The sequence below is a fragment of the Lytechinus variegatus genome, chromosome 15, assembly GCF_018143015.1.
Source record: "Lytechinus variegatus isolate NC3 chromosome 15, Lvar_3.0, whole genome shotgun sequence".
In the NCBI taxonomy this organism is placed as follows: Eukaryota; Metazoa; Echinodermata; class Echinoidea; order Temnopleuroida; family Toxopneustidae; genus Lytechinus; species Lytechinus variegatus.
Window position 1 is genome coordinate 7,842,202 of NC_054754.1, and position 14,529 is coordinate 7,856,730.

Genomic DNA, 14,529 nt, shown 5'->3' on the forward strand with positions numbered 1-14,529 from the left:
GACGTTGGAAACCTGCTTGATTGGCTAACTGCCCTCTCCCTTTGTCGGTACCAAACAGGTAATGTGTCTCTCTGTACATAAACAAAAGACCAATGTCAGACATAAAAATTAGGGGAACTACATATAAATAGCTGAAATACGTTATGCAGAAAGATTGACAAACTTCAGATCTCAGAAACCCATACTAATAATGCTTGTACACATATAGGCACAGCAGCACCATAAGCAAACCGTAATAACAGTATGTTGTATCCTCTCGCAAAAAGCCACATACAAATCCAGCAATTTGTATTAATAAAATATATGCCATCTGTAAGAGTCCAAGCATTCTACATATGTAAATGTATCTTAGAATTCAATAATTTTGAGGCAGCATAAAAAGGCTGTATTATATAGCAATTGTGGCAGTTTTATATTGTCTGAAAATAGTCTCCTGGTACCTGTTATTATTATTTATTATTGTTATAAAGTCTTATTTATCCAGGGTAGCCTCATCAGTGACGTACACTGTTCTCCCAGAGGGCCCTGCTACATTTAAACACACACAAAAGGAAAAAACAAAGGACAACAAATTAGAATGATACAAACAGAATAAAGTTTAGCGAATTGTGTCTTAAAACCTGGAATAAGATCTTCGGTTTCTCCAATAAGATGAAATAAATGATTGCAAGGTTTCCGCCCTTCTTATTGTAGATGGAATATTATTCCACAGAATTGAACCGTGTACTGAAATCCTTTTCTTTCCCTTCTCTGTTTTACACTTTTGTATTATGATCCCATTACTATCAGCAATTCTTGGTACGGTATGAGTGGGTGTTTGATAATTGAACAAACAAATCTGAAATATATTGTGGGCAACTACCATTTAGGGCATTGTAAACAAGTTTGATTATTTGGAATTTCCATCTCTCCTCTATTGAAACCCAGCCTAACTTCTGCATCACCTCTACAGTTGGGGTCCTAGTATCAACTTGTAAGATAATTCGAGCCATTCTTTTTTTTTTTGACAATTGCGTCTTTTACATTCAAATTACAATTGGACCAAGCCGGACTACAGTAATCAAAATGTGGCATAATTAGTGCATTGGCAAGTAATTTAGAGCATGTTTGAGTAAGGAAAGGCCGAAGCCTTCTGAGAAGTGATATTTTAGATCCTATCTTCTTGTTAATGTAATCTAAATGATTATTCCATATGAGGGATTGATCGAGGCAAAAAGATTGAGAGGCAAAAGAAGATTGCTACCCATGCTATAACATGCTCAAATCTAGCCTACTCTGAGATGTCATAAAAATGTTTCAAATTTTGAAATATATATCAGGTTTTATTAGCAAAAGAAGATTGCTACCCATGCTATAACATGCTCAAATCTAGCCTACTCTGAGATGTCATAAAAATGTTTCAAATTTTGAAATATATATCAGGTTTTATTAGCCGATGAAGATTGCTACCCATGCTATAACATGCTCAAATCTAGCCTACTCTGAGATGTCATAAAAATGTTTCAAATTTTGATATATATATCAGGTTTTATTAGCAAAAGAAGATTGCTACCCATGCTATAACATGCTCAAATCTAGCCTACTCTGAGATGTCATAAAAATGTTTCAAATTTTGAAATATATATCAGGTTTTATTAGCAAAAGAAGATTGCTACCCATGCTATAACATGCTCAAATCTAGCCTACTCTGAGATGTCATAAAAATGTTTCAAATTTTGAAATATATATCAGGTTTTATTAGCCCAGCCACGATAAATGGGTCCCAAAAATCTACCATGTATAAAATGTGATGTATTTTTTCACAGGGTATTCCCCTTATTCAAGGTCATCCATCCCTATCCAACCAAATAGTATTTAAATGTGTCATAACAAGTAAGAATGTGAAATTAAAAACACACACACAACTAAGAACAAATCTACCTCCGGCTAACTACATGAACGTAAAATATACAAATAATACATATCATTGAGGGCATTAGTAAGAATTATATGCACTAGGTACCCTTGGAACAGTTATAACATGCACAAGGCTGAGCTGAGGGCCTTTATACTCAGGGGTGTGAGCAACAACAAATTAAAATAGCTGAAATTGCAAAAGCTCCTATACTTTTGTACAGACAAAAAACAAAGAATGCTGAAATAAGCTTGACAATTAAGAACAAATATAGCTGAAATCAGCTAAATAGCTGAACTCTCACACCCCTGTATACTGTTTCAAAGGTAACAGGTGTGTTTAACTATTCTCATAACCAAGCAAAATGATGTGTATTACATGTTTTCTAAAATAGTGACATAGATCCTTGATCTTTGATAGCCCATCCTCATCTTAAAACCATGACCGGTGAAAGAACTAGTGATTGGAACTAGTAATTAGCAAATTTTCCTGTTAGCTTATTATATATGCTAACGGCAGTTCACATGATAGATTTCAGCCAATCATATCATATGACTAGAATCCATAAAGGCCGGCTCACCCTAAGCAATTCGTTGAGACACAACTTTCCAATGAATCACATTTAGCATTATATATGAAAGTTCCAAGATGTAAAATTATTTTATTTAAAGTTTGGCATGATGTTAGGAATACTGAAATCATATTTTGACTTTGCGGCAAGCCCTGTAGTCGGAGTTAAGTCCAAATTGGCTTCAAGTTGCAGCTTATGACATCATTATGATTTAGCATTGAATTTGTTTTTATTCATTCAGGGAGGCTCGAACTGGACTGAATTTCGATCTCAGTAGTCCTACCACTATTCTGAACTCTGATCCGTAAGATTTTACTGGTTAGAATGTCCACATCAAATGTAATTTCTTTGAAATTCGGATTGTAACGAATCGCACAGTATGAGCCGGGCTTAATATTCCATATCACTATTTTATAATACATGGTACACTAAAACAATATCAAGACAGATCTTGCATAAAGCGGTCTTTCTATTATATACTTACATTTACTCAGGTAAAAACACAAGTGATGGCAGAATTACTGCTTGACAAAATGAACTATAAATTCCTAAACTTGTATGGATATTGTGCAGATTAATAAATCACACACAGCTGTGCAGACTTAAGCATACAGAGATGGCAAACATACAAGATAATCTATTTCTCAGTATGAAAAAAAAAAATCATTCTCGGAAACCTCCCCCTAATCAATAGTCTATGTAAGCAGACCTTTCTAAAATCTTCTTCTTCCAGTAGTGGATATCAAGACATTCTAATGCTAAGGAACAAATAGGCAAGAGTCTTTGTATCATAACACAGAGACAATTAACATGTATCTTAAATATTTATTCACAATGAACTTTGAACTTTACACATAATGTTAACTAAGACTTTCAGGTGTTCTTATCAAACGAGGGTCGTTAATTAAACTTCAATGCCATCTGAACATATTACTGGTAGTTTTTGGTACTCAAAAGTGATGCATTGTTTATTTTTCTGAGCAAATAAATTTGGACTTTGTTTTACTTCCTCTTTAACATGCATGTAATTTGCTTGCACAAATACAGCAAAATCATAGTGAGAAAGTTATAATATCTCCATGTTTGATAAGAAAGTGTTAATCCAAATATATTTCTTGCCTTAGATTCACCCCTCCCCTCCAATGAAATAGCACACCTGCTTTAATATTCTAAAACACAATATGAGAGTTTGAAGTTTCATGTCATTTCACTTCATTTATTGGTTTTGCAACATATTTCATAACAAAATTCTGGACAAGAAAATACGTTTCTAAAATTTGACATCAAGAAAATGAACAATAGTTTTGTATGAATCATCAAAATAATATATCATATATAAATGAAAAATATAAAGTGGTATTTTCTGTTACACAATAAATAGGACGGTTGCAAGGGTCATCACAAAAGCAAAGCTTGAAATCATTACAGCCCTGGAAAATAGCCAAAATAATTAAGTTGATTCTGTCAATGGATTCTTCAGTTATCTCTAAAATAAAATATTTTCCAGGGTCCCGTCTTACACAGAGTTTCGATTGATCCAATCAATCGTTACTCTATGGAAATCCATCAGTGTCATAATTTTTTTTCTACAGTAATTTGCAAAATATCCTTTGTAAACAAAAGAGAACACACCAAATTGTCAAGATATCAATGAATTTATGGATATAAACCCCTCAAAAAAAGTTTGGCAACTCAGTTTTGGGGGAACATATCTTTTTGGTTAATGAATAATAAAAGATGAAACTGGTATCATTGGAGAGCTGAATTGTTCCACTTTACAATGACATGCCATTTGCTGTGATTATGTAATCATGGAATATGCAATCACCCTGAACATTGAGAAAAGTCAGAAGTGAAATGTTGCAAAATGCATTGATTTCTAACAAGAGTCTCCATTTCTATAGAATTTCCACCATGCAGGTGACAGTGAATGCACTCGGTCCATCCTCGAAACAATTGGAAATTCGCTATTGGAAACGACGCATTTTGCAACATTTCATTTCAAACATTGCTGCGTATTATCATGTCTGTGTATTTCATGATAACACTATCATTACAAATGACACATGATTGTAAAGAAGAAAAAGCATGCTTTCTAAAGATATCACTTTTACACATGATGATGGCACATTAAGAAATTTATCAGCACTCAAACTTGCAGTTTGAGTTGCAGAACTCAAACATGACATGGCAACGAATTTTGCAACATTTAATTTTTATATTGCCGCATATTTATCATGTCTGTGTATTTCATGATAACACTAGCATTACAAACGGCACATGATCGTAAAGAGGAATAATCATACTTTCTAATGATACCACTTTTACATATGATGATGGCACACTAAGAAATTTATTAGCACTCAAACTTGAGTTGCAGAACTTTTTTTGAGGGGTCTACATTCATATCTAGAATATTTTTGGACAACATGCATTTTATATGTTGACTTTGCTGGCTTTCCATAGTTGCAATTGATTGGATCAATTGCAACTCTTTGTATAAAGATGGGGCCCAGAAGTGATCTCTTGGACTGTCTCAAATCATCAGCGTAGGAAATACATAAAGGTGACGGGCTATTTCGCCCTTATGGCAGCCCAAATAGCCCTTAAAATTCCCCCAAAATACATGCTTTGGAGCGAAAAATTCTCTCTACAGTCGTCCCAAGATCTGTCACAAACAATATTCAAGATTTTAAGAAAATCATTATTCTAACAATGGTAGAATGATATTTGCTTTTCATGCATAATTGATTGTTACACCTATTAAAAAAAGTAACCCTTAAGATGAAAGAAATAGCCCCCCCCCCATTCTGCAATCTCCCCAATGTGGAAAAAAATAGCCCCTACAAAAAAAAGAAGATTTTCTTCTAGCTGCAAATCATTGTCCACTTGCACACCCCCATCAGTTATATCGGCAAGAGAGATCAACAGGGATTCAGTTCACTTTCCGCCTCACAGGCATATGCCAAAAATTAATGATAATAATGAATATTAATACATACCTTCCTTGTGGAACAATGAAGATGGCAAACTTATTTGCTGGAATTTTCCCCTTGGGTTTATCGACTATGTAGAGTGTGAAGCGAGGATTCTTATTGTTTGGAGCGTATAGATCTAATGACACAGATTCATTGCAGAAGGACCTATCAGAATATGAGAAAATGTTTGATTTTAACAGCATAATCATAATAATCATCATCATCATCACCATCATTATCACCATTACCTTCATTATCATTATCACCATCACCTTCATGATTCATCATGATTCATCATCATTATCACCACCATCAACATCATCATCATCATCACCACCATCAACATCATCATCATGATTCATCATCATCACCATCATCATCATCACCTTCATATTCATCATCATCATCAACATCATCATCATCATCAACACCACCACCATCATCACCACCACCACCACCACCACCATAAGGCTACATTACAATCATGAATGAGCTTCAATGGGAATGGAGGTCTGAATCTGTATGTTTACAAAATGAAGAAATTTGTGAAACGCAAGAAAATAGATTTAATGAAATAATAATACTAACAATAGGCATATATATGGCCCCATCTATCTAGAAATATTCTTTTCCGAGGCGCACAAGAAAACGAAAGAATGATAAAGTGGGAGAAAATAGAGAAATGGGATGGAATGAGAGGGTACATGAAATGAGATTAAATCCTAAGTTTATTCACCTCTTATTCAAATTATGTTGTAGCATGGCATAGTCTTGTTGGCTCCTGATAGCTTTTACGATATCCTCTATTGAAGATACTCTCTCTGGATTGCTTCCTTCTGATAAACTCAGCTCCAAGATCTACATCATAAAGTGACCAATAGATCAGGTGCTCATAGTATATCAAACAGAACTCATTTTTTCAAATGTCTAAAAAGTAATTCAGATGCGTTCAAAATAAAGTTGCATTTTATGACATACATCTATCTTCCTAAATGTAACAGGCCCTTGGTAGCTGATTAAGGGGGAAGTCAAAAGATTTTGTTTAAAAAAAGGATTACAAAGAAAATTCAAATTGAATTCTGTTTTGATTGCTTTGCGCATTGTGGATACATCACACCAGATATTGAAGAGGGAGGTGGGGTGGAGTGGAGGGGGGCTCAGATACCCCAATCTCAAAGACAAAGGGTCAAGTCACTGAATACTTACTGGACTCTGTAAAGCTGCCATTTTCTTGAATTTGGTGGATACCACGATGAAAACTGGCAAAGGCGATCTTGATTCAGACCTGTCATCTTTGTTTGGAGAGTCTATCTTGTGTACCCTTACCATCCAACCTCTGTAACAATCAAAGAATAATACACCTATTAAGAACTTAAAGAAGTTACCCCTACGGCTGAGAGTGTCACAAGTGCAACATAAAAGTGGAATATCATGAACCCATTGCCTACTGGAATGCGACAATCTCTGTATAGAGTCTCTGTAATTTCCAAGTCAGAAGTCACTGGGTTGATATTAGTAGGTGCAATATCATTCATACTTCCTCTCTCCCGCCCTCTCTATTTTCGAACTTCTTTCCTCTTTATTTCCCTTTCCTCTCCCACTTTCCTTGTGTTTTCCTTGTCCTCTCTTGGACATCAGCTTTTTTTTTTTCTCATTGTTAAAATGAGTACCCGAATAATGCCTATGTTTATAGTGTATATTTTTATATATAAGTTGCTTTGTTATATTTTGTTTTGATTTTGTTTTGTTTGACAAAAAATACTATTTTGTCTTTGTTTATCTGTTTATGTATACATTTTCTTGTTTTGAACAAAATGTTGGCAATTGCCGGTGACGTTCTGTAATAAATTCAATTCAATTCATATAATTTTAAAACCATATACACATATATTGAAGACTTTCTCAAGCAGGCAGTAATTATACCTAAATCAGCGTTGGGCATCTAAGCATCAATCCTGTATGAAGACTAGTTCCTACATGTATATTTTTAAATTTATAGAAATAAGTATTTCCCTGATTAATAGCGCAACGAGAATCTCTCAGCTCTGAAATGCGCTACAGTAAATAAAAAAGTATCAATTTTATTATCACGATTATTATGAGAAATCTCAATCTTGTTCTTGTTGTTGATCACAAAAGTGTGCGTCTGAGACCATAGAAATATGATCATGGTACTTTGCTAATATGGTAACTAACCTGTAAATCTTGATTTGATCGACAATTGGACCATATCACTTGTAAGTTCTTTGTGAAAAAGGCCCCTGATCTGATTTTGAAAATTTCCTTCAGTCTTTAGATTGTCATTTGAGAATAGCCTTCAGACGAAGATTGTCATTACACAATGAAGATTTCAAAATCGTTAATCAGCAAACACACAACTTAAGAAGATAAGATGCATCCTCTACCTTTCTGCAGAGGTGTCACATAGATTGTGAAATGAAAGCATGAAAATCATCTAGAATGAAAGTTTTTTACACTGAAATATGTTGTCTAGAGCCTGAAAATAGGTTGCTTGGGCCTGAATTTAGGCATTAGCCTGAAAAGTGGCATTCCAGTTCCTGACTGCTCATAATTGGTAAAAAAAAATAAAGTGGACAAATTGAGGTAGCGATTGTTTCTCTTTATTTGCTCACAATTTTGGATATTTTAAGATCAATCTTGACCTCTGACAGGCTTGTCATTATAAAGGAGTGAAATTAATCAAATCTATATCAACTATGGAAAGCAAGTAGCATAATAATATCATGCACTTACCCCTTGGTAAGCAAGACAGATCACACTGCTAGATCAAAACAATGACAATGCATGAGTATTTGGCATTTAGAGGACATGATTTGAACAGGCCAATACATTATTGATGTTGTTGCTGGCTTTCCATAGTTAATATTGCATGGATCAATCACATTCCTTTGTAAGACATGGCCAGATCTTTATCTTAATCAGAAGTCAACACTGAATAAGCTGGTCATGGACTTACTCAGATGAGAAATAGCTCAGAAGTTTGCTGATGAGATTCTCAAGAGCTATTGTGATGCAAATGTAGCGTCCTCCGACTTTGAGAACACGGCCGATCTCTCCAAACATCTTTTCAACCAACGCTTCAGCTTCTTCCTTCTTCTCTGTCATCCGTGCGTCAAGACTACCCCTGTCAAGCACCACAGAGAAGGAGCAATCCTCGTAAGTCATCTTGAAGAAATAGGGAGAGGAACAAAAATAATTGATTTTCTTATTTTTGCACCAGGAAACCCAAAATTCAATTTAGTATGGGTCTATGAAGCAAGATGTTCTATCAACTGTGATGACCTCCCTCAACACAAGCGACAAACAGTCTGAAAGCTACAGAACACATACTCTGTACATGCATCATTACCTCTGTTTCTACTCCCCTCTTAAATATGTTCCTTAGATTTTAGTTTTGGGGCTCATTTTCCCATCAAAAATTGCCATTGATGTCTATGTCTTCTCTGCAAATGAGGCTGCAATATCCAGCACTGTTTGATGTATAGCTATAAAACGAAGAGAAAGGGGGGGGGGGAGTGAGAATGTGTGGGAGGAGTTTGTACACGAAGTCTCAGTCATCAAATGTCCATGTCCAGTGTCCACAGTCGTGGTCAGTACCAGGGTATTTTTATTGGGGAAAGGTGGGGGGGGGGGGTGCAAGATCTGATAAGTAAAGGTGACATCACCGTTTCTCAATTTACTAGGGTAATATAAAAACGCTCCAACCTCTCTATTTGACTCAAAGTTATTTTTCCAGGCTCCCTTTTTTTGGTCACTACTTAAAAAAAAAAATTGGAGAAAGGTGTGGGGGGGGGGGGCAGCATCCCCCTACTGCACATTTGGTGACATATGGATGGAAATTATTATAAAATTCTGTACATGGCCCTTATAGGATGGGGCGAGGGGGGGGGGATCATGTACACATACCTGAGTTGCATCCATTTGTTCAAACTTCAGCTCTGGTCTCTTCTTGGCATTCTTCATAGTCTTTTGCTTGACAACGCTCTCTGCGTCATCAATGTTTGTCAGTTGGTGGTAGCCAACATCATACAGATCTTCACTTAGCTGACAACTTCCGCATCCAATTATGAGTGACTTGTCACTCGCACGAATGTACTTGTGCAGAATAGAACAAAGTATAGGGTATTCCCCATACCTAGAGAGTAATAAGGACAGATGACAAAGGTGATCTTTTAAATCTACATCTACAGTAGGGCCGTTTCGGGTACACGTGTACACGTGTACACGCACGGTCAAGTCAGTGCACGTGTACTAAATTCCATCACCGTGTACACGGTAGCGTCTGCATAAAGCTTGCATGGGGCTACAAAGTCAGTGAACAAGCTCACAGCCTCACATTAAATCTTAGTTCTCAGACACTGCACATGTTTTAAATACTAATATGTCAACATATTTCAATTAATCCAGAGTGAGTTCACTTCCAAAATCGCCAATTTAATCCACATTCTTTCTGGAGACTCACGTTTTTGTACCACGAAATGGGTCTGCTCCGGTCTCGAAAGCTCGGAAGCGTTGCTCAATCACACTCAGAGTCAATTTGAGAATCACCAATTGCGATAGCGATCATCGCTTCAACTTACGTGTTATACGCTCGCACACATGTGCTACAAGCCTACAAACAAACGCTCTTCAAATTGGCAACATAATAATGAAAATCAATCGATAACTTCAGTTACACTTATTCTGCAGCGATCTGTGCATGCATGTACGGTACAGTATACAAAATGCGCATCCAACGGGCGTCGGCGCTAGCTAGGGTCCTGCACTGATTTTCTTTTGCATTCTTTATTAATTAAATGCGCTGCTAAGCCGAGTAAACTTTTAATTTTTACCAATTTTTTGTGGATTGTAACTTCAAACTTATCAGGTAAGCTTTAAAACTGTGACTTAGGCTATATAGACCCCTTTTTTATGACATGTTGATGCGGGTCCGTGTCGACATGAAAACAGAACTCGCTCTCACAGTGTTTACAACGTGTACACGTGTACACGACCGAAAAACACGCCGTGTACACGTGCATCAAAAATGGACTTTCAAAACGGGCCTAATCTACAGAAACTGAACGATGTCCACAATACTGTCTAGAGGAGAAAAACAAGGTCTATACTGGGGTGTGAAGAAATAATGAGCAATTATATTCTAATAATAATAATAATAATAATGATAATAATAATTTTATATACACTGTACTGCAAATTCGCAAAATGCCTTGAAGTGGTTAAGAGAGAGGAAAAATGAAGTATAAAATAGAAATACTTTGCACCACAAAATGTATCAAAACTTATATTACAATTTACAACTAGTTCTCACCAGATTAAGAATAAAGGAATACTATCAAACTGGCCAATAAACATATGATATGATCAATTTAAGATTTAAAAAGATGAGTTTTAAGCATAGCTTTAAATGTATTAACACAGTTAACATTGCAAATTTGTAGGGGGAGATTGTTCCAAAGATATGAAGGTGCATAAGATAAAGAACGCTGACCGTATTGTTCCCTTCATCCTTTGTCTTATCACCCTTTTCTTTTGAGTTCACAGTTTTTTTGTTTGTTGTAATCAAGAAATTACATTTCAGTCACAAACAATAATCTAAACTTTTTAAACTCTATTTCCAACTCATCAACTCGTCACAGGGTCTACCTTCATTTAATGCCATGCTGTTTATCAACAGTTTGTCTAACAACCATAAGGTCCAATAACCATTTGGTCCAATCATCACTTTGTCTAATCACCAGTTCATCTATGACCATTTTATCTCATAACCAGTTAGTCTAATATCTATTCTTTTTCAGTCATTTTGCCCAATTACCACTTACTGTAGTCCAATTAGAATTAGACCAACTGGTATTTGGACTTGATGACTATTGGACCAACTGGTTGACGAGTGGACAAAATGGCAATTAGACCATGTGGATGACCTGATGGTAGACCAAATGATAGTAAACGAGATGGTAGTTGGATGAGTTGGAATTAGACCAACTGAAAATCAACCAATTATACCAGCTGCCATTAAATCCATCAGACCAAATGAATATTTAGTAAATTTTCTTGTTTTCATTATTAAAAGTCACTACTGTCAGGTTCATTTCAATTGAATAAACCCATGAGTTCCATATGGGTTAGGTAACCCAGGGAGCGAACCTTGTTCTCAATCATGTATGGCCAGTTCCCCCATGTCTGTGCGGTCTCCCAAGTCTGCGCACCTGCGTATCTGCGCGATTCTTGTAAGAAAAGATACGCAATGAGTACGAACTTTACACATGCAATACACAGACAGGTATTCATAAAAAAATCCGACTCAAAATGGTGGAAAAATAATGAATTCAGGGCATTTCATGCAAAAGCCTCAAAATATAGCCTTTGTCATCAAAATCCCCGAAACGTGTGCAAAGTGAATGAGTGCTCAGACATGGGGTACCATTTTTTTTTCAATCTGAAAATGACAGCCCAAGGTTTTTTCCGGGAAAATCATATATTCCTTTCAATTTTTATGAGATATTTGGCACACTAACTCATTATGATATAAGGAACATTATCAACTGAAAGATTTTGTGAAATAAAAAGAAATTCACTTTAAATCTTAACTCAAATCGTTAGGTGCGCAGACTTGGGGCCCCCAAAAAAGTGGTGGGGGTGTGCCGCGGGCGAGACAAAAAACGGGGGCCTTGGAGCGGGCTTATTGTAAAAAGGAGCGTCCTCGGAACGGGCTTCGGAACGACAAATGTTTGTGAAAACGGGGGTCCTTGGAACGGATCGCCAGCGTGAGTGCGTATATGCATCCCTATGGAACGGTCATGCGTGCATAATGCAGCTATATTTCTAGCGCGGCCTCCGCCGCGGAGCTCTGCGGCCGCTTTTCACCAAAATTGCAGCTTATTCAATGCGATCGGAGCGGCGTAACGAAAAATATGCGAAGCTTTGGAGCGGATTTCTCTCATCTTTTTTCTCGATGAGAAGAAAATGCAATGCCTTGGAGCGGCTTTCTTTGTTCTTTTTCTCAACAAGGCAAAAATGCTATGCCTTGGAACGGAAATTTGAGTGTGAAAATGGGGGTCCCCTCCGCGGCACATACCCACTATGCAATATATACTGAGTGCCCCCCCCGGGCTTGGGGCCCACCATCATACATCTCAGTGTGTGGAAAAATAAGGGTGGCAATGTTTGGCTTATTTTCTCTTTTTCTATGGAACAAATGCTTGATTTTCTTACACTTTCAGTTTTCAATACAGCTATTTATCATTTAACTTTGCTCTTATGTAAATTTGATTCTTTAAATTATTTTTTCTTAATTGAAAATAGAGATTGGAAAATGAAAATTTTCTTGCCATATTACTTTCCACCAATAGAGGGCATACACAAAAATATGCCCAAAAAAGTTCAAGTTTTGGAGCGCTCTGGTGAATACAAAAATTATTGCCAAGTTACCAATGAGAAATAAATTGCAACTATATGGAAATTAGTAATTTGGGTCACAAAAGTGATATTTTAATGATTTTTTAGAGTGTGTGCTAGGGTGGTAGCACTAGCAGTGAACAAGCGAGTACAGAGACAGTCAGACTCACCACTCGAATGCCTTGCTCTTAGTCTTATTACTGTTTTTCTTGACAAAGGATTCCCAATACTCGGCAGAATTAATGTCTGATGTCGATGCTGTTTTCGGCAAAAGATCCATTGTGAAAATTTCTCTCTGTCACATAAATCAAAATATTGAAATCAAGACATTATTTTCAGCTCTCATCTGACTGTATCTGCATCTCAGAATCAGCGTAGTTCCGATATCCCGCGTACATGTACCGGTACAGGTACCGTACGCTGCCCAATCGTCGCTCAGTTTACGTATTTTCCTTTTCGTTTCATTCAATTAGCTACAATACCCTTACTTATATATGTCATCTGAAAGAAAAAATACTGGAAAATCGTTTCATATGATAATAATTATATGTCTTCCAAGTACCGCTGTGTAATTCGCCGTTCTTGTCACCCCTTGCGCCTGCCCCATTGCCGCTCACCACTGCCCTAACCCCGCTCACTTTGCGCGCGCATTCATACATGTATATAAGGCCTGACTTATTCTTTTTTCTACCTTTTTTACTTGCACTTCTGAGTGAAAAAGTGTGTAAATTTGTTGTGATTGAATATATTGTTGACAAGTTTTATAGTACAATACACTATATAAAATGTTCCTTTCACCAAGTGCAATTTTTTTAGGGTTTTTGTTGCTTTTGTTACTGATCTACGCCTATATCATTTTTTTTTATCCTTCAAACTATATTCCGTATTTTTTTATAAAATATATTAAAAAAAAAAACCTTTCCCGACAATTTTTTTCACCGATTAAAAATCGTCTAATTATATGAATATGATTCTAACCGTCATGAATTTTATGAGTGTATAATTATTATCTATCTATTTATTTCGGAAATGAAAAGTATATGAAATTCAGTGGAACATAATTGTAGGCTATCAGAGTATAGATTGAGCACCCACTGGACTGACAGGATCAAATAAATTATTGTAGTCAATAAAGACCATTTGACCCTGTCCAGTTCTTACATGAAATCGGAAGCGGATAAAAAGAGTCAGCATAAACAAAAAGTTTTAAAGAACAATATAGTCAAGTTAACTTAAAATATCATTATTGATAATTTTCATCTTATATATAAAACGCTATAAAGCTCTTTTAGCACATTCACCATTCAAAGAAATCAACTTGAGTCCCCCTCCCCATTTCGTCCCTTCCGTTCATTGCCCCCTGATGCTATTTACCATTGATTTCCATTATTATATTTTACTATTAGAAATAATTATTATTTGCATTCTCCTTCAGGTTCTAATTCCACTTTATTGCTTTTACACTGTCTATTGACTCATTATTTACAAGTATGTATTCGTGTATCCCCCTTTTTTGTTTACTTTTCGTTTACTCTTTTTTTTTATAATTATTTCCCTACTTTTTCTTGTGGTATTGATATTTTATGGGACTCTCACTGCATATTCTCAATTTGGAGCCTTCAACCAACAAGCTTTGCTTTTACGTTTATCTCCCTCATATCCACAAC

At 36.1% G+C, this 14,529-nt stretch overlaps 1 protein-coding gene across 1 annotated transcript in view; it reads right to left on the reverse strand.

Moving 5' to 3' along the window:
• The window catches only part of LOC121428667 (eEF1A lysine and N-terminal methyltransferase-like), a 20,568-nt gene extending 7,288 nt beyond the window's left edge, over nucleotides 1-13,280 (reverse strand). Inside the window, exons 1-7 of the mRNA XM_041625457.1 lie at nucleotides 13,033-13,280; nucleotides 9,371-9,599; nucleotides 8,421-8,629; nucleotides 6,650-6,779; nucleotides 6,180-6,301; nucleotides 5,468-5,608; nucleotides 1-71 (exon numbers count right to left, since the gene is read on the reverse strand). The exon at nucleotides 1-71 is cut by the window's left edge and continues 116 nt beyond it. Coding sequence (XP_041481391.1) covers nucleotides 1-71; nucleotides 5,468-5,608; nucleotides 6,180-6,301; nucleotides 6,650-6,779; nucleotides 8,421-8,629; nucleotides 9,371-9,599; nucleotides 13,033-13,142 — 1,012 coding nt within the window. The 5' untranslated portion in view covers nucleotides 13,143-13,280. The remainder of the gene's footprint in view (nucleotides 72-5,467; nucleotides 5,609-6,179; nucleotides 6,302-6,649; nucleotides 6,780-8,420; nucleotides 8,630-9,370; nucleotides 9,600-13,032) is intronic.
• Between the last annotated feature and the right edge of the window lie 1,249 nt (nucleotides 13,281-14,529).